Source organism: Primulina huaijiensis, unplaced genomic scaffold, assembly GCF_012295235.1.
Source record: "Primulina huaijiensis isolate GDHJ02 unplaced genomic scaffold, ASM1229523v2 scaffold38717, whole genome shotgun sequence".
NCBI classification, from domain to species: domain Eukaryota; kingdom Viridiplantae; phylum Streptophyta; class Magnoliopsida; order Lamiales; family Gesneriaceae; genus Primulina; species Primulina huaijiensis.
The window spans coordinates 1,849-22,371 of NW_027359071.1; the positions used below are offsets into that span (position 1 = coordinate 1,849).

Sequence of the window (20,523 nt, forward strand, 5' to 3'; positions counted from 1 at the left end):
GAAAGCAGAATGTAATGGCAAGATTGAAAGGATGTGTGGAGATGTGTTTGATTCTCAATCAAATCTCCAAGTGGGAGAAATGTCGGCAAGAGTTTTCAAATAAGGTGGGGCCAAATGAATTGCATACTTTGAGAAAGAAAAACAAACGTGCTGCAGGAAATTTCGTGGATACGCGTTTTTAACGCGTATTCACACTGACAGGAGACTCTATAAATAGAGATCCCCCTTCATTCTGAAATCATCCTTTCTTCGAATTTTCTCTCATCTTATAGCATTTGAGTGCTTAGTTCTATAATATTTGTGAGCTGTTTGTTCTCCTGTATTAAGAGAGTGTGTGTTTTCTTTGGAAACACTGTGAGTGAGTTGTACACCACAAAATATTATAGTGGAAATTCTTTTCATCTTGCCAGTGGTTTTTACCCTAATAATTTTTAGGGGTTTTCACGTAAATCTCGGTGTCCAGTTTATTCTTTATTTTCGGGTTTTATTATCTCAAATTATCGCGAGTGAGACCAACATCAGTGTTTGGGTCTCGAATGAGCTTTGGATTAGGACATCCAAGAGATACAAAATACTGTATCTATTCCGTAGTCTTTCAGTCACTCCTGATTGGGATTCTGTACATGATCATCATACTTCTGACTCGAAATCATTTCAGTATAATTTTTACTAATAGCAAAGATATGAAACGAGCTGTTGCTCACCCTGAGGGCAATCTTGCCATCACAATGGTTCTTAACAGTGTCCAACCAGTGATATCAGGTCCATAGGCAATTCCAAATTTTCAGTACATTGCTCAAGTACTCTTCGATATCAAGTTTTGGTACAACGAGAAGAAATTGTCCTTTTTCAGGTGTTGCCGTAGGAGGTGGATGGCAACCTCTAGTTGCTTACATCAACTTGGCTTGTTATTACATTTTTGGTCTGCCTCTAGGATATGTTCTTGGTTATATGACTAATATGGGAGTGAAGGTAAATAATTTTGTGGATGACGATCCTTGTTAGTCCTACCGGCTACAATGACCACGCTGAGGTCTGTTATTTGTCACTGTCTATCATCTCGCTTAAGATTTTATGATTTCAGGGACTTTGGGTAGGTATGATAGCCGGAACAGCTTTACAAACCTTACTGCTCTTGCTTGTGCTTTACACAACCAACTGGAATGAGGAGGTTAGTGCTGATGCTTCATGAATCATGACCGTTTATTTCTAGAAACAAGAAACAATCTTAGCGTAATGGTTTACTTAAAGGGAAAAGGAAAACAAATTTTATGTTGTCTGGAATTCAATTACTTTGCTTCGTCTCTGTATCGTGGAAAATATACGTGCAAGTCCGAAATCATGCAATGAAGGGCTATTAACCAAGCTATTAACTTTCCTACAGTTTTTGCAATTTAGTACTAGGTTTGCTGTTGAATTTTACCGATTTCGGTTAAGAGTATGAGTTCTTGCGGGTCGAACAGACCATGGAACGCATGCGGAAGCGGGGAGGGCAAGACATTTTAGCCTAGAAACTATGCAATGAAGGGCTTTCGATCAAGAACGTAGGACACTAAAATGCACGTTGGCTGCGAGCCGCGTTCTATTGTTACATCGCTGCTCATAAATTTAGGTTCATTCAACGAACGACAAAATTTGAAGACTAATTTTTTTAAGGACATCACATATATTAGATTACTCGACATCTACGTTTTCAATATCATAACCTAATTTTTTAGGACATTACATATTTACATATGTATACTCGACACTTTAGATAATCATACTTTCATTGGCGACTACGGAGTGCTGAAAAAAAAAAAATCAACGTTCTTTTTCTTATTTTTCCTTTTAAGACACCCCCGACCTTTAAAATTAATAATACTGATGATAGCAATTCCTCCTCCAAGTAATCATCAAAGACATGCAGAATATAGGTCCGATGAAAAAAGCTCTTAAATAACCGTAATTCATCATGATACAGCTCCAACAAGCATGAACAAAGACAAAATGAAAGATTGATAATCCTAGGCTGCAGTTTTTTGTTTCTTCGGCACACGGTAACCACCAACAACACAAGCATGGTCTCGCTCGAAAGGTTCAAGAGTAACCTGCTCAGCAGGCTTGAATTGATCCGCCTGCAACTTCTTTACTTCCTGGGCAAATACAGCCTCAGCAGGTACCGTTGAGTCAATGCAGTTTGCCTATGAAAAAAGATATATAAGTTCAAAACAGCAGCATTTTGATTCATATATATACATACTTATGTGTGTGTGTGTGTAAATATATNCCTACATAGTGGAGATTCTCTTCATTTTTGTTTGAAGTGTTTCAACGTATTTTATGATAATCTTCCAACATAGTATTTATATACTACATAAGGTAATGCCAATGAAGATCACACCCAAAAAAACATAATCAGAACACAAACCTTAATTGAAATCACAAAGTGGCCTCCAGCTTTTAAGAAATAGGATGCATTTAGAGCTAAAATTCTTGCCTGAAAAAGGAAAATGAGAATGTCCCACAATGTTATAGTCATGAATTAGAGCAAAACTTCTATTATTTCTCAGCATCCAGCTTAATCTCAACGTTTTAATCAGAAATTACATATTACGACAATTATAGGCTAAAAATCAAAGAAAACGAAACAAGACGCACATGAGCCGTGTCAAATAGATTGAGTAGCAGTCAATTGTCAATTGTTATGCTCAAATTCAATTAGAATGCATATCAGGTAGCTCGAGAGGAAACACTCATATTTTTTTAAAACAAATCAATGTCATATATATANAATCTATCAAAGAACTAAGAAATATCTAATTTAATGACATGAAAATAAATAACAAAAATTTAAGCAAACTCAAGTATTTGGACTCAGTACAAACTTTAACTGAGCTGTAGGTGAGCTCCACACAAGCCTTCACAAGTACATCGTATGCGCAAAGACAAAAAATAAAATAAAATCTACGCACCAAGTCATTAGTACATTAAATTTAAGAACACATCAGAGACTCGGTTTTTGCATCACCCATAATGTCTTGAAGGGGAATCCGAGTAGCTCATCATTTGATTGTTCATAGATATAAATCAAGAAAAAATAATTTCAGAAATCAAATCTGGAAATAATCACTCCCAAGAAGAACTAACAAGGCAAACAGAAAATGAAACAAAATTTAGAACTTTAGACATAAACTAATGTGTAAATAGTGTCTTTTAGAAAGGATTGAAAACAATGAAGAAAAAATTTAACAAATGCTAAAAGTACAAAAAAACGTAAGAAGTACCCATTGAAATACAATTAATAATTTAATTCCTCAGACAGGAGGAAATAACTATTTCTTAGCATAAGGCAACACAACCGATTTCTGAGGTAAGAATTTTCGGAAACATAATCTACACAAAAACAAAACCTGGTCAGGCTGAGCAACGTCAGAGAATATGACATCCACCATTCCAACAAGCATTCTATACTTCGCAGGATGTCTAGCATCTTCAATGATGGGGATGACATTAGTCCTTTTCTTAGCCATATTCACCAAGTCTCTACCACTCCTATGAGAAAATTCAACGGCATAGACAACCCCACCCTGCCAAGAATAAGAAAATAGGTTAATAGATAAACGCAACTTCATTACCTAATTTTAAGAACTACATATCTCAACTTTAATAGATACTTACAGGGCCAACGATATCAGAAACATGAGAAACGGTGGTTCCTGAAGCAGCTCCAAGGTAAAGTACACGAGCACCAGGTTTCTAATTCATATGGACAATAAATATATATAAAATAAAATCACTAATAATATAATTATTAAGTTTGAGTCTGATCAAGTAATAAGTGCAAAATCAAACTGGAAAGTGAAAAGAGTCGCAAACTCACAATCCAAACATTATCAACTCCACCAAGAATTGCAGCGGCCAACTTAGAACGAAAAGGATTCCACACTCTGTACTCAATCTTTGTTCCATCTTCATTCTAAACAAATAAAACAAGTCAAACAGGAAATATTCAGCAACCCGTCTTCAGTCAAATAATTAGAGGGAATTCCAAGAACAATAAAACAATGAATTTGTTTAACGAAATTTTAGACCTGAACAGAGACTCTCTTCTCATTATAAACAGCTTCGCCAGGAACCATATTCTTGGTGCAAAGAGCATCTTCTTTCCCCTTAGCAATGAATACACCCGCATGCCTATGCGGCTCCACAACCACTTTGCTTCCTCCCTTCATCCCGCCTCTTCCGCCTCCTCTTCCTCGGGGTAGACCTCTTCCTCCACCTGCACCTCTTGCGCCTCCTCTCTTCATGGCACTCCCACCGCCCGTTCCCCTTCCGCCGAACCCTCCTCTACCACCTCTTCCTCCCCTTCCTCCATCTCCTCTGCCCCCTCTAAACCCGCCGCCACCGCCACGGCCTGAAAAGAAAACAAATCAGCCAGCCAATTAGTATACTTTACCCATCAGTCCGGTTAACAAAAGAAATTAACAAGAGTAGAGCACCTCTGTTTGGGGTTGTCGCTACCATGCCTGCTGTGCGGGCAACGGAGAGAATAAAGTAGTGGCTTTGGCTTAGGGAGGTGTGGCAATGAAGGGGCCATTTATAAAAGGATTATGTTACTAGGGTTTAGGGTTTTCGTAAGTCGGGTATTTGCAAAAGAGTCCCACAAATTATAAGTCTGTCCCATTTCACCCCTGAAATTGCAAACGTGTCAATTTTGGGCTTATTCATAGTGTGTCAAAATCAGACACGTTTTACCGATTCGATATGGTTCAACCTGAAAAAAAATAAGGTTTGGGTTTGAGATTTTCGGGTTCAGGTCAAATCGGTTGGACCCGATAGCTGACCCGAAAATATTGATAAGGTTGGGAAGTTGACCCGAAAATTTTAATTTTTTTCCAAAAATATATAATTAATAAATATTGTCTACATTTTTATATATTGTATGTCTAAAAAAATATTTACTATACATTTATATTATAAATTTTCATAATTTAATATTTATTTTGAACATTTTTTATTTTTTAAACAATTGTTTATTTGAACATAACAAAATTTTATATATNTACAAATTATCTAATGATGTCCCATACTAGAACGATCGATTCTCATTACATTAGAAGCTAATACATTATGATTCAATTTTGACTTTACATGGCAAATTTTGGGGTGTTGTTTCTCCTTTTTCCAGACTTCATGTCATTTTTTTTTATTTGACACTAAAAAGAACACCCAAAATATTTAAACATTCGAACGGGCAACAAAATGAATCGAGGATAACTAAAACAGTCTCTTCATGCAATACATCAATATCCCTAATACACCACCACCACCAATACCAATGGTCGTAACATTCAAGTTTCACATCACCTTCTTCTCAATTAAAAAAGGAGGAGACATAACGGTGCGAGAAAGGTGATTGTTGTAACAGCTAAACCTACACATCAAAAATATTAATCAAGAGGGGGAGATGATACAATTGATCTCGCATAGTGTGTTGAGTAGCTTTCTGGATCAAGATGAGCAATGGAAGAAAACGAGAGGCAAACAATGCTGCTCGTATATAATTCTTATTCCTAGGAGGAAGGAACGTAATCAATCTTGTTCAGGTGGCCTAAAAATTTGAGAGAGCAGCAAAAATGGGTTAACGTTTGACCCACTGGAAACTTTTCCTTGCTTTTGCTTTACCGGGTTTCTTCCTTTCCACGACTCTTGAATCCCTCGTCAGAAAACCAGCTGGGAGACACGAAATACAGCGTCAGAAAAAAAACACCACACCACAGAGAAAATGCTATGAAGGGGAAGCTCTGTTATGGTTTTTGCCAGGCAATTTTTATCACATGCATATCCCATAAAATCTTATACTGGGAGCAAATAAGATCTCAGTACACAACCAGCAAGAATAAAGAAATGTTCTCCGGTCTCAGAAGTCAAACCTTCTTTCAGAGGGGGGCGGAATCCAGGTTCCCAATTTTGCAATGCTCTGCTGATACCTAAACGGATCGCTCCAACTTGACCTGTTCAGATTAAGGTTTCACAATGAGCCATTCATTGTTTTCATTTTTGGATGAAAATGTTCAATTATTCTGAGAGAAACAGAAGAAAAATATCTCAGAAGTACCGAATTATAATAACTAAGTCAGAAGTAATTGCAGCTCATTACAATCTCAAGCTATTTTTGTGCACATAGAAGAATTTCATGTAGAAGTGTAGAACAGAGAAAACTATACGTGAAAATAGGAAATGAAATGTTTTTAGGTTTAAACTTGAGCTACCAAATTTTTTCACACAGATTTTGTATGAAACGCACAAACAGCCACAAAGCCAAACAGCGCAACACACAAAAATAGAAGAATCAAATCCAGTTCTTCAGTGCTACAGCAAAACTTTTGATTTGAATCCGAACCTTCATACCACATCATAAATGTAAATAACTCTAAATTTAAAAAAAAATCATGCTAAGGACTATCAGAACTACTTCTATACATATAATAGAACAAAGATGCGGATGAAATTTAATGCTCACCAGATGTGCCGCCTCCTTTAACAGTGCAGTTGACATCCCACATTCCCAAAGTTTTAGTTTCAGAAAAAGGCCGGAGAAGAGCAGCACGGTGATCCAGCATGGGGAAATACACGTCAAACTCTTTGTCATTTACCACGAATTTACCCTCACCTGGGCAAATCCAAACACGGGCAATGCTGCATTTCCTCCTTCCGGTTCCATAAGCCCTTCCTTTTGCATCGACTTGCTGAACACGGGCTTTTGCAATTTCCTCCTGTTTCTGGCGCTCAATTTCCGCTCTGCTGGATTTTTTAGTATTCTTTTCATACCGCATATCTTCAATTTTGCTCAGAGGGGGCAACCCCCGAATGCCTTCAAAGTCCTTCAAAGCAATTAAACTATCAAGCATATCATCTGTAATTCCAGATGCGGCTATAAGATCACCAAATGCACGATTCGGACCTGCAAAGATCAACCCAGTTAAGATCACCAAATCCAGAGCTTACGTAGGCCAATGTTCATATGTGCCTTCTATGGATAATTCCACATCTACAATGAGAATGAATGCTACAGCATCTAAGGACTTTAAAATGAACAATCATGCTCATCATAAAAAAGAATCAGTCCCTTTAAAGTCAAACCAGTAATTAGGAGTGCTACAGGAATATCGTAACCGGAAATAACAATTTTTTAAAAAATTAGCAAATTATTAATTTTAAAAAAGCAACAAAATTACACAGTAACAATCAATGAGGAAACAAGGAAGATAAGCACATAACATTGATTCGTTCATTATTAGTGACTAAATTGGTGAACAGAGAGCAACTGAACCGACAGTCAATTAGTTATCATCTCACACATCTCTGAAGTCCAAGAACCCATTTCCCATGCTCATCGCCAAAACAGTCATGAGTTACATAATAATACATTGAAAAAAAGGCAACACAACATCAAACAGTTTTTGATTAAAAAAAAAGATTTAAAAAGGTAAATATATCATATTAACAACTCCCAGAACCTAATTCTTCAAATCAAATCATTTCTGCAACTCATTAACATGTAATATATCAAGCTTATAATGCACATAATAATTTACAAAATAAATTGAAAAGAGGACAGGATACTTGCCTTTCAAAACATCAACCAAAGCCTTCTCCTCCGATTCTAGGAGTTTAAGTTTATCCTCCTCACTCTTCTCACTCCCCACAGTCAACCCCTCGATTCCAACTCCTAAACCAGTTGAACCGGATTCCCCACTCTCTACTCCATTGTAAAAAACATCTTCCTCCCCACCTTCCTTCTCCTCTGCTGCGAAATTCCAAGGTTCCAGCTCCCTCGCCTTAGCCCACTCATCCCCCGTACTACCGACAACCGTCTCATCTACTCCTCCAAATATATCGCTAACCTCATCATTCCCACGTCTCGAATCAATCCCTTCAAATACATCACCTATTTTACCATCCCCGTTTTTCATTTCCCCAGCATTTCGATCACGAAACCCCTCTAGATTTCCAGATTCCTCTGAAAACACAGATTCTATATCTTGATCAATCTCAGATGAAAGTTTCCACAAATCAGTAGTTGAGGTATCCGAATCATCACCAAAGTTTCCGCCTTTTCCATTCGTCGAGAAAAAAGAGAATTGGGAAGCTCTAGGGAAGAAAAAATGCGTGGGGTTTGGATATATAGGGTTCTGTTGTATTAGATTCGCATTTGTGAAGTGGGTTTGAGAAGAAATCAGGGTTCGAAATCGATTGCAGTGCGAGGGTTTGAAGATGAAGCGAGTCAGCATTGTACACTCAAGATTGTTGGAAGGAGAGGGTTTTGGAAAGTTTTTAGACCAAAACTGGATTGTGGAAAAAATTGTGTGAGCGTCCATTTCGTTATTGGGCTAAACAAAGTTTTAGGCCCGAAACAAATTCTTCTTCTTCCTTTCTTTTTCTTTTTTCCCCTACTCTTTTATATTGCCAACAAAATAAAAACAATTTTAATTCCCGAAAAAGGAGAATATTTGACTATTAATAATGAAATATTTATGTATTATATATATCATCATCATATTAATAATGAATGCTTTAATATCTAACATTATTGCACATTCTTTTTGCGGGGACCCAGACACTAATTCATTTCTTAATCATTCTTGGGGAATAATTCAATCAATTAAGATAAACAAGGTCTAAAATTTTTTTTTTAACGTGCGGAACGTAATGGAATCTTTTTAATATACATATCAGTATAAAAGTATAAATCTTGTACAACGTTCGACAAAGTCAAACTAGGGTTCAACTACTATATATCAAGTGTTGAAACATATCTACTTCTGAATCCGGATCACCATGCTAACTTGTCCTCTCTCTCATCCTTTTCTTGACCCTGATCCTGTCTCACCTGTTGTCAGGCACACATACAAACAAGACAACAGCCTGATAACTCCGGTGAGAATATAATCCCAGAATAAACAATGTATACATGTAATGCATAAAGTCATATACAAAAGCATAAACCACGTATCACAAAACATAAATCATAATTTATGACACATTAGTGAATACAGATAAAACTCTTTGACTCGTCATCTCATACTCGACTCATCTCTAATCTAGGGATCCCGGTTCTTGGATATTACAATATACCGATTCTCCACGATAGGAATCGATCCATTCCTAAGCAACATCGATATAAATCAAATATCCATTGTCTTGGCATATCCGCCAGAGACTTAGCATATCCGTCAATGCCTATTCTGACAATGTGCAATGGGCCAGTGACTACTCTGTCATAATCTGGCACCTCTGTCAGTGACTTTCATTCAATAGCTATCTGCTATTCTCTGCTTTTCTATAAATCTATAGACTAAGCATACTCGTTCAAACAATATAAAGGTATGAAACCAATAACATACAAGTATGTGATTTAGGGAAACTCAAGTCTAGTCTGACCCAAGTTGATCTCCCGGTTAACATTGATTTATACCTTTCTTTCGTTGGTTTCTGACTCAGTCAAAGTCTCGACTTCAAAGCTGTCAATATCAATCTGAAATTACATAACGAATAGGCACAATATCAATATTCAACTAAACTCAGATCTGTTCTGATCAATATTCAATCTAATTCAATATTGACGGCATAACGGTACAATATTTATATCCCCGTCAACTCAGATAACAACAGATATCAATTACAAATCATAACCAGTAGTCAATACCATCCATAATCTCATAAATCTGAATAATCTCAATTCAATATCTGAAAATTCATAATAATTCCATAAACAATCTGTTCTTCAATCTGCTCTCAATTCTACTATGTCTAATATCTCAAGAACATCATATATCAATCATATCTGATTCTGACAATATCATAATTTCAAATCATGTCAAAACGTAATAAAACTTACGTCCAATTGAAACTCTTGTCGAGAAGAATATAGGACTGAAGTCGGATTGAAAATCGGACGGACGGATCTTTCATAAACTTCAGATTTCTAAAATAAGGCGTAAGGATTTTTCACAACTTTCCTCTGGAGCTTCTCTCGATTTCATCTGTTGAATCTCAAGAGAAATGAAAATAGTACGAATTATATACGTCCAACAAGTATGGCAAAGACAAGTGTCGAATTTCTGTCCAGCATGCCTCGCGCATATGCGCGTCGAATACCGGCGCATATGCGCGAGACTCTCGGTCTCGGCGCCTTGTCTTCTCGGCTGCTCGTGCATATGCGCGCGACCTATTGTCTCGGCATACTTCAGTCTACCACCTCGCGCATATGCGCGCCCTCTCCTCGCGCATATGCGCGAGGTTCTCTGCCTGCCTCGCGCATATGCGCGCCTCTTGTTGCGCATATGCGCGAGGTGTTCTGTCCTCGCACATACAATATCACATACCAACTCAAATCGTGTCTCGGAGTGGTCTTTCTATAATCACATCAAGTCATAATCATTAATCTCCGATTAACATACTAAATATCTCGGGCATTAAACTTTTCGTTCCTTCTCGTTGAATTGTCGTTAAAATTTTATGGTTTGTATATAAAATACCCGATGGAGATGTGATGGAGATATCATAAATGAAGATGATAATGAGGATGACAAAAATTTGTGTGAGACGGTCTCACGGGTCGTATTTTGTGAGACGTATCTCTTATTTGGATCATTCATAAAAAATTATTATTTTTTATACTAAGAGTATTACTTTTTATTGTGAATATCGATAAGGTTGATCCGTCTAACAGATAAAGATTCGTGAGACCGTCTTACAAGAGACCTACTCAATGAGGATATGGAATCTTACTCGATTTTGACTTACATTCCTAGCTTGATTATAAGACTCAAATTCCTCACCGTTCCGGCTGTTGTTATAATATCATGTGACGCTCAATTCTTATGTTTAAAAATTGAATTGCATCTCTTATTGTTATTCATTAGAACTTAGTGCACAAAAATATTTTTGTGGAACAAATTGTTCAAAAGTACAATTTTAAGTCAAATTTAAATTGATAGATTTAAGCTGAGAAGATAGCAATAAGGTTCTAAAAAAAACAAAAACTTATGTGAGACGGTCTCACGGGTCGTATTTGTGAGACATATCTCTTATTTGGGTCATCCATGAAAAAGTATTATTTTTTATGCTAAGAATATTACTTTTTATTGTGAATATGGGTAAGGTTGACCCGTCTCACAGATTAAGATCCGTGAGACGGTCTCACATGAGACCCACTCTCTAAAAATGTAAGACATGACAAAATGTTACGATTAAGTTTCAAACTTCACAAGTTTAAGAGGAATTAAAACTAGATTATGCGTGAAAAACGCTTTTTGCTTTTAGCATAAATTTTCAAGTTATAAAAAATATAAGTCTCAAAATCTTAAATTGTGTGGAGTAAAACTTTTGTGTTTGTGTGTTATCTCTTAGTGGCAAAGAAGTAAATAATGGACAAATTTTATTTCAATGAGTTTTTTTTTAGTTTAAAAAAATTATATTATTAAATATTTATTTTTGAAATAAAATGTAAGAGTAAAATTTATTTTAAAAAGTAAAAAATTAATTTAAAATTTTTAAAAAAATGTTTTTTTTTCTCGTTTTTTCATATTTTTTACACGATCAATCTGATCAACCAAAGGGTTGACGCTTTTGTCTGAAACAAAATTTATATTTATTTAATATATAATTATTTAATATTAATAAAGTAAAGTTCTTGAAAGACTCGCAAATTATCAAATAAAACAATTAGAGAACGAGTTCGACTCGAAATAAATTTCTAACATGTTCGAGTTCAACTCTAATTGAAAAATTGCATATACAAATCAAATAATTTTCAAACCGACTCGAAAAATTCATGTCCACAATCAGATGCACTTTTGGTGTAGTGTTTTACGAATAGGTTTGGTAGATGTTATGGGTAGTGCATTCGTCCACTCAACACATGACACGTGTGTTCAGTGATGAATCATAGTCATTCATCCTTACATCATGGTTGAATTATTAGTCATAATTTATCCATTCAATATATGTGTCATATATTGAGTGTTTAAGAGCACTACTCACATGGACAGCACAACAAAGCCGAATATCATCACATTTTCAGGAAAAAGAAAAAAAACACCTCGGGTGCGCTGCATAGTTGCATAAATATTTGTGGCTTTTAGAAGTTTCCGAGAAACAAAAATCTTAGCAGTGATATAGGAATTTGCGCTTTATTCAAACGGGGATGCTAAATTCGAGCATATAGGATTAATGTTGTTTTATTAAATGAAAAATGAAGTATTTCAAAACCATGATTTCCGACTAGTTAATGCCCATTATTGTTCAAGCCACCTATTTTAGGTTGCCCCTCCAACAAATTACTCACCAGCCACAAATTAGGTTTTAATGAACCTTCTCAGTGGTCATATGTTTTCACATATTCTAGTTATATTGGTTTTGATGGTTTTTTTTTTAAGGTACTAAAAGTGCGTCCGGCAACGTCGACGATATAAAATAAAATCACGATTTTGGTTCTCATTTTGAAATTAATTTGTTGTTTTTAAATATAAAAAAACTAAAAAAGGATGCACCAAATTAATTAGAATTTTTGAAAATACAACATACAGATTGTTTTTTTTCCTTTTTTCAAATATAGAAAACGAAAAATGTACAGAGGGTATACATACAAAAAAGTGAAACATGTTTTGAATTTAACATAGAAAAGGATTGTTAATCTATGATTGAATAAATATTGGATAAAATCGTCCAAAAAAAAATGGCTTCATTCAATCAAACTTGATAATTAAAAAGCAAGTTTTTAATTAATAGCCTTTGCCAATTCATAACGCAACTAATGTTTCACTCGACGTTATGATCCAACGAGATGTTGAGAATTACTTTATTCTTTTGCAGATCTTTATACTTTATGATGTAAATGATCTGATTTAATAACGTAGTTTGATCAAAAGTTCGACTCAAGTTTATAATTTGAAGTTCATAACCTTCTATTAACTATCTCCATATTATAGATTTTTTGTCAACTCCTTGAAGAAGCCAAATTGTACCTTATCCTAGGAGGTTAAATATCAATCCAGATTAATTTTTAACCTGCAGGCGGGATAGTGTGTAAACTAATACAGACGGTGTAAATCCAGCAAAATTTTTGAAAGTGAAACTACGTAAACAAAAAATCATTAAATTTAAAGGAGCGATTCATAAAATCTAAAGGATGCACAATTGCCAAAACCTAACCATTTTTTTTTATTTATCTGCCGACAATTACGGAATGATTCTTATTAAATACATAATATGTTGAATTTTCAACGGACAATATCATAAATCAACATAGTCTGGACTGAATTTGCGAGGTCACGGTCGAAGAGGGTGAGGGTGCTCGTCATTGTACAGACAATTAGCGACTTCTGATAGGTTTACAAGTGAAGAGAACAAAAATAAACCGATTTCACACATGAATGAAAAGGATTCCATAAAATTGTTCAAATATAAAAATATACATTTGAGGAATGCTTTAAAGATTTGATATGTTATATAAAATGTATTTTCTTTTTGAGAACTAATCTCATAAAAATTCTAAAAAATGAATTTGGTGTAATTATGTTTGATGGAAGACCTGATAAGTTTGACCCGGGAAAAGGTATAATTTGAAGAATTTACGTCGCCACCAAATATTGGTGCAAAAAAGTTATCGTCTTTTACTCAACTCCCACCAAAATACAGAGTGGCAAAGTCGGGTAATAAATGTTCATACAACTGCACCCGATGAAGCTCATAAATGCTCCCAACTGTTTCAAAATGGTTCCACACTATAAATCTGTGCACTTGTACAGAAACATCCTATTAACAAAACCAATTTACAACACAATTTTCTCTGCAGCTTCCCATTTTAGAAAAATGGCTGGTGAATTTGCCGAGGAGAAGAAATTTGACGACTGTGTTAAAATCCTCAGCACGGGAAATGTGAAGCCCAAGAAACCGATTGGAAAAAAAGAATGCCAGCTGGTCACATTCGATCTCCCGTACTTGGCGTTTTACTATAATCAGAAACTGATAATTTACAAAAGTGAGGATGATTTCGAGGGAATAGTGCAGAGATCGAAAGACGGGCTTGCTGTTGTTTTGGAGGAATTTTATCAGTTGGCTGGGAAACTGGATAAAGATGAAGATGGTGTGTTTAAAGTTGTGTATGACGATGATATGGAAGGAGTGGAGGTTGTGGCCGCGGCGGCGGAGGAGCTGGAAGTGGCGGAGCTGACGGCGGAGGAAGGGACGTCGAAGTTTAAGGCTCTGCTGCCTTACAACATGATCTTGAATTTGGAAGGGCTCCACAAGCCGCTGCTGGCAGTGCAGGTAATATAATTGTTTCTTGCGTACTCTAATTTCTCTTTGTCTAAATTTTCTTGATTGGATAACCACTTTTGATAATGACGATGTGATATATATAGTTAATTATACGTGATTATATATAATATAATATAATCGATAAGGATTTTATTTCAATTATTAAATTCTATTAAATGCCCTGGGGACTGAGGTGGTTCGGACAGATATACGAAATGAAGTCGAGTACAATGAGGACTGGAACCTTTTTAATGGGGGGTGTTGGAGAAAGAAAATAAGGGAAATTGGCTTCAGTCCACATCGATTTTTGTGTGTTCAGTCTCGTATAATTTTTTAATACCACATTTTCACATGAATTATATCACATTTTGTAAGACATAGTATCACAATTTTGTGAGTAAGAAAAGAACCAAAAAATATTTTTATGGGGATTTTTCAGCAACTTACACAAGAAAATACCTATAAATGTATTTATCGGTGTCTTTTTAATATTAATATTAAATAAATAAAACAGGTCACAAAGCTAAAGGATGGGGTTGCAATCGGCTGTGCTTTTAACCATGCTATTCTCGATGGCACGTCCACGTGGCACTTCATGGCCGCATGGGCCCAAATCTGCAGCGGTTCTTCTGCCTATGTCGCAATCCCACCATTCCTCGACCGCACCAAAGCAAGAAACACCAGAGTAAAGCTCGACCTCTCCAAGCCATCCGACGCGCCGGAGCATGCCAAGTCAGCTTCATCCAACGGTGACGCGGGCGCCAAATCCCTCCGCGAAAAGGTATTCAAGTTCTCCGAATCAGACATTGACCAGATCAAGTCAAAAGTCAACGCCAGTGGATCCAAGCCCTTCTCCACATTCCAGTCCCTCTCCGCGCACGTGTGGTCCGCCGTCACACGAGCGCGGGAGCTGAAGCCCGAGGAGTACACGGTGTTCACTGTGTTCGCCGACTGCAGAAAGCGGGTGGACCCAAAGATGCCGGAGAGTTACTTCGGGAATTTGATCCAGGCGATCTTCACCGTCACTGCGGCCGGGCTGATCATGTCGAACCCGATTCAGTTCGGGGCTGATCTGATCAGAACCGCAATTGAATCCCACGATGCGAAGGCGATTGACGCTCGAAACACTGAGTGGGAAACCAACCCAGTAATCTTCCAGTTCAAGGATGCCGGGGTGAACTGCGTGGCAGTGGGGAGCTCCCCTCGGTTTAAGGTTTACGACGTGGATTTCGGGTGGGGCAAACCCGAAAGCGTTAGGAGCGGGCTGAATAACAGGTTCGATGGTATGGTGTACCTGTATCCGGGCAAAGATGGGGGAAGAAGCATCGATGTGGAGATCAGTTTGGAGGATGATGCCCTCAAGAGGTTGGAGAAGGACAAGGAATTTCTCATGGAGCTTTAACTATGAAAAATAATTTGGTTTTGAGGTTTTCGTTTCTCCGAGTGTTTAGTGTCTTTGTGGGACAAAAAATATTGTGTCGATTCCAGTTTCATTATGACGTTTAACCCGATCGCCTTTTATATATTTTTCTCATGAATTTTGATGACTGCATTACAGGGAACAAAATATAAATCAATTAACATAAATTGTTAATACATCGTTTTTTCAGAGAGACTAAAGACACTTTCCTGAAAACAGAACCTAAATGCCAGAAACTCTTACTTTCTAGTTTCTCGCACGCCATCCTTTCTCTGTTTCATATTTGATAAAACTAAAGTTTCGTACTGATAGGAAATCGATTACATCTGGCTCATCTCCCAGAAGTTTTACCTCTTTAGTATTTCAAAACCTCTAATGAACATAGAATAAAAAAACTATAACCATTTTCCATCAGTGATCATTATGATAAACTTGACTAAGTTCAATGAAAATATTTGTTAAGAAATTGAAACGTACAGTTTATTCAATCTTTTCATGTTTCAAAAAGAATGCGAACGTAGACCAGTACAACAGAATTGCATAAATATTGGATGCATTACAGATTCTTGCTACAAGATCAATCCTATTACAGAAACACAAGTAAATTAACAATTCCCCGCTCTCAGATCACCATCAAATCACAAAAATTTATTGCTTACCATACAATCAAAGACAAAAACACTAAACTCATTCTTGCTCAAGGCACACAAGTTCTAGATCACGTTTCAAAAATCGTCACTCTGAAATTTCATGCCTTGCTTTCGGTATTTGCAGGAGAAGGGCTAGAAGACGACACAGCTGAAAGGACTTCTTGGAGATCGCTGGCCTCTGGATTTTGAGCGAGAATCGTCTCTGAAGAAGCTTCTTCTTGAGGGGCGTCTAATGTTTTATTAAAATCTACATCAGCTGTATCTATAGAACCAGCTTGAGTAGCGTCCAATACTTCGGATTCTGATTGTACACGGGCTCTCTCCGCTTCTTCTGCCTGCTCTTTCTTCAGTTGAGTAAGAACTCCTGTCAGCTTTTCTGCTGTGATCTTCGAGGAGCCCTCTTTCGACACTTCCACACTGTCAGATGGAATACCACCTGCAATTTTTATTATTAATCCACCATTTTGAATTCAATCAAATATCATTGACAAGTAGGTCATCCATTCAAAATCTGCGTTTTGGCAATATTTGCCCAAGACCCCAAAACCCGATGCTCATTCAAATGATGTGGGGATTAATAATGGTTTGAAATACATAGCGAAATCCTTCAATCCAAAGACAACCTTAGATAACGAACTTGCTATAATCCTTCAATCCAAAGACAACCTTAGAAAACAAACTTGTTATGGATATACGAAAAACGGGAACAGCGAAGCAATCAAGTGACATTTCTGAACTGATGGGTATAACATATACTTCAGGAAAGCCTCATTCTCAAAGAAGTTGCAACAACATCAAGGCATCCAAAAGTACATAATGTTTGGCCGGCATGGAAGCAGCCAATAAATTAATCCTTAAGTTTTGAAGTCAATAAAATATATTTCCAGGAGCAATATACAGATTTTTTTAACAATCTATTACAGAACCATAATCGCATAATTTAACTGGTTGTTAGGTAGAACGAGTGACGGGATCAAGGTGCCTGGAAAGAGCTGCCGCCCCCCAATCCCAAACACTCACGCAAACACGTTTTCCTATCAACTTCAATATTTTTATGTTACACACAGAAAATATCATTTCGCCCCTCAAATTTTCGAATTTTAGTTTAACTAACTTCTGTCACACGAATTACAGACTATCGTTCTGATGTATTCACCACCAACAATTAAATTTTGCGAATAATAAACCAAATTCTTGGTGAAGATTAGTCGCCAGAGTTTTCAAAGAATATTTTATGTATACTGGAATTTCAAGTTCTTCAGGCCATTTATCAATAAACTTCTATTTTTCCAATCCAAAATGGAATAATCTATATTTTTTTAATCTTTATGCAAGTAAATGCTGTTAAAGCGTGAAGCAGCCTCGTGAATCTATAAATCTATCTAATTTAGCAAAAAAGACTAGAATAGTTGAAAAGATAGATGAAACTCACTGGATTCGATATTCGCCCCTGAATCCTCAGTGCTATCCTCTGTCGAAGGCTTAGTAGTGTTGGACGTAGAAGGTCTTGGCACTTGATTGTCAGGTTCATCGAGACCAATTTCTCGTTCAAGGGTGCTCTTGAATTCCCTCGAAACATTCTATAAGAAAGATAAAAAAACGAGTGATGAAAGTGAGGAAAACAAGTTTCACACTCAAACGGTAAACTAAAACATGAAGACTTGCCTGAAGTTCTCTAATCGTAGGTTGGAATGCACGCAGAGTTTTACCCAGATTACGAGCAACCTGTCATAACAAAAAGAGAGTTTACTCGCAGAGAGTTCCTATGTCAATTTTCTGCGAATTTTAATTTTTACCAAATCAGGAATGGTTTGCAAAACAAAACAATTCTACCAAGAGTGTGGTAGGGGTACAATTTAACGGGCTCACCCACCACAAAAGGGTGTGCACTAGGTAAAGGAAGTTTGAATTTTTGAATACAAACCATGTCGACAGCAAACAAAAACTCGAGTCCATGATACATACCACAAACTGTTTTTAACATAGAAAATCATACACTCAAACGGAAAGGTGCTCATGGCAGGGTGACACTGCAGCCTTGAAATAGACACAGGCTCGAATCTTGAGCAAGGCAAATTAATGTGTATAGTATCCATACATCATCTCTGACTTTACACATCATTTTCTTTCAAAAACAATGAAAATACCAAAAGATTCGCATTTGCGGAGAGGAACTATTCTTCTTGAAGGACTTCATTTAGAACCAGAGATTCCGTTAACATTCCCGTGAGAAATTTAATACTACAGCATTAATAATAAGAACAAACCACGGTCTACCATTCATCCGAGTAAATAACCAAATCGAATCCAACATCTAGAGTAGCAGATTTAAAATTTTCTCATGGAAATTAAGACTTCTCATTATTCACAAGATGTTAGGCTCAACATGAAAGACTATCCCATAATTTTTTTTCCTCAAAAGAATTTACAGGAAACGACCAAGGTAGAAATGCTGCAGTTAACCTCAGCGAGACCTTTGGGCCCAAATACCAACAAAGCCACCACTCCAATAACCAGAGCCTCTGGAGCCCCAACCCCAAACAGAGAAGCATACACTCCTTTAGCTCTAACTTTCACCTTCCTTTCTGCAAAACTCGAAACTTCACCACATTAAAGAACATGAAAGAAAGAATCTTGGTTACAAATCCAAAAAATTCACACCACCGCCACAAATTGTCCCTCATAGAGAGTACGATTTTAAACTTCACAAATCCAACAAAAAAACAGCAGGATATAACACACAAGAAAAATACCTATTTTCACAGAATGCCGTGAGATTGAAATGCCCACATGCTTAATCCCATTCCACTGGGGAAAAGCAGTAAAACCCAGTTGATGGATGGATTTAGCCGGGTGAAAGATTGCATTTTTAGGTATTGACGTTGTTGAATACGATAAGGCACAAAGAACGGTTTTCGCACCAGTAGCGGATGAAGAAGAAGGAGACTGCAACAAAGATGACGGAGTGGTTGAAATTGCCACAGCCATGGTGGTGGTCATTTGGGATTGGGCTGAATCAAGAAACTAGTCCATCATAAGTTTCAGCTACCATATAATATTTATTAATAGATGTAGGTGAAAACTGAAAACTGAAAACTGAAAAAAGAAAAATGAGTTTCGATTCCTTGATACATTATTTACACTCTATGGGGCTCCAGGCCGAAAAGATTATTCTCCTCGGAGATTATTGGCCCATAGCAAGTTCATACGTACTAAAAGTTATCTGATGGACCCTAACACTTTGGGCTCAAGGCCCGCCCATTTAGCAAATGAAGCCCATTGCCACTAAACTTCGGAAGCTCGGTCAACCTCATTTATGAAGTTTGAGTGGATCTTGGTTCAGTCAGTAAACAGGCTTGGCGTCACGTGATTGTAGAATCAACACAAGTTATTCAATGGATACATTATGGAAGTTTTGCTTTTGGTCAATGAAGACATATACTAATCTCTCCATCTACTATTATTTTTTATAAAATTTGATTCTTCGAAGTTCAAATTTGCTGATTTATCACCTCGATTGTTATTTAATCGGAGAATGTCGAGTCGGAGGAGTAGGTGATCATACTCTTATTAATATTTTTTTGAACGAACATGTTTCACAATGTTTGTCCAATATGATTTACATGACTAACTTGGTTTGCAAACAATTATATGAACCGATAGCATATGCAGTGCGTACAAAAAAATAACGGTTATGAATTCTATTCTAAAAAAATGAGAGGAGGGTTAATAAAATAATAAAATGTTACATTATAAAAAGTTTAATTGCTGGTATCAACCCCCCACCTACTTGAGCATGTGATATGCTGGTTAAGCCATGGTGAAGTAGGACCACAACCATACTAAAACCACCACATATGATGGGAAGTTTGTGATAAATCCATGGGCAGCAATTCTTAGTAGGACCCATTTCTCACATCTTAATAAAAAAAGCTAATCTAATCTCACTTCCCACTTTTCCCCATCTTTTTCCTATCTCCATCACACACACACACACACACACACACAAATTTAAATTATCAAAATATTTCAATTAAAAAGAATATCAATATATTATTATTTCAAAAATCATTCCTAGGAGTTCTTCATTGGAATATGAGTTCTCAATCATTTATGTGTTAATCCATTTAACTCAGAAAATATCAT

At 36.6% G+C, this 20,523-nt stretch overlaps 5 protein-coding genes and 1 non-coding gene across 6 annotated transcripts; 2 read left to right on the forward strand and 4 right to left on the reverse strand.

Annotated features, from left to right (window-relative positions):
- The first annotated feature begins 536 nt into the window (after nucleotides 1-536).
- LOC140968904 (protein DETOXIFICATION 35-like) lies at nucleotides 537-1,511 on the forward strand. Its single transcript, XM_073430046.1, has 4 exons — nucleotides 537-762; nucleotides 854-972; nucleotides 1,085-1,171; nucleotides 1,446-1,511. The coding sequence occupies exons 1-4, from the start codon at nucleotides 537-539 to the stop codon at nucleotides 1,509-1,511; spliced, it is 498 nt and encodes a 165-aa protein (XP_073286147.1).
- Nucleotides 1,512-1,913: 402 nt separating this feature from the next.
- Nucleotides 1,914-4,611, reverse strand: LOC140968910 (rRNA 2'-O-methyltransferase fibrillarin 1-like). The gene is made up of 7 exons (XM_073430056.1): nucleotides 4,482-4,611; nucleotides 4,074-4,396; nucleotides 3,863-3,958; nucleotides 3,661-3,738; nucleotides 3,393-3,569; nucleotides 2,411-2,479; nucleotides 1,914-2,183 (listed from the first exon to the last, which is right to left on the reverse strand). Exons 1-7 carry the CDS (start codon nucleotides 4,504-4,506, stop codon nucleotides 2,007-2,009), a joined length of 945 nt encoding a protein of 314 aa, XP_073286157.1. The 5' UTR covers nucleotides 4,507-4,611; the 3' UTR covers nucleotides 1,914-2,006.
- LOC140968911 (small nucleolar RNA snoR60) lies at nucleotides 2,983-3,054 on the reverse strand. The gene has a single exon (XR_012173850.1). It is a non-coding gene; the product is annotated as a small nucleolar RNA snoR60 (small nucleolar RNA).
- A 645-nt stretch (nucleotides 4,612-5,256) lies between the features above and the next one.
- LOC140968909 (small ribosomal subunit protein uS9m) lies at nucleotides 5,257-8,315 on the reverse strand. The gene is made up of 4 exons (XM_073430055.1): nucleotides 7,613-8,315; nucleotides 6,506-6,946; nucleotides 5,916-5,996; nucleotides 5,257-5,715 (listed from the first exon to the last, which is right to left on the reverse strand). The coding sequence occupies exons 1-4, from the start codon at nucleotides 8,274-8,276 to the stop codon at nucleotides 5,624-5,626; spliced, it is 1,278 nt and encodes a 425-aa protein (XP_073286156.1). The 5' UTR covers nucleotides 8,277-8,315; the 3' UTR covers nucleotides 5,257-5,623.
- A 5,478-nt stretch (nucleotides 8,316-13,793) lies between these two features.
- On the forward strand, nucleotides 13,794-15,828 carry LOC140968907 (BAHD acyltransferase DCR). Its single transcript, XM_073430053.1, has 2 exons — nucleotides 13,794-14,316; nucleotides 14,822-15,828. Exons 1-2 carry the CDS (start codon nucleotides 13,861-13,863, stop codon nucleotides 15,707-15,709), a joined length of 1,344 nt encoding a protein of 447 aa, XP_073286154.1. The 5' UTR covers nucleotides 13,794-13,860; the 3' UTR covers nucleotides 15,710-15,828.
- Nucleotides 15,829-16,251: 423 nt separating this feature from the next.
- On the reverse strand, nucleotides 16,252-19,440 carry LOC140968908 (sec-independent protein translocase protein TATB, chloroplastic-like). Its single transcript, XM_073430054.1, has 5 exons — nucleotides 19,131-19,440; nucleotides 18,841-18,962; nucleotides 18,043-18,102; nucleotides 17,810-17,957; nucleotides 16,252-16,813 (listed from the first exon to the last, which is right to left on the reverse strand). The coding sequence occupies exons 1-5, from the start codon at nucleotides 19,375-19,377 to the stop codon at nucleotides 16,476-16,478; spliced, it is 915 nt and encodes a 304-aa protein (XP_073286155.1). The 5' UTR covers nucleotides 19,378-19,440; the 3' UTR covers nucleotides 16,252-16,475.
- Between the last annotated feature and the right edge of the window lie 1,083 nt (nucleotides 19,441-20,523).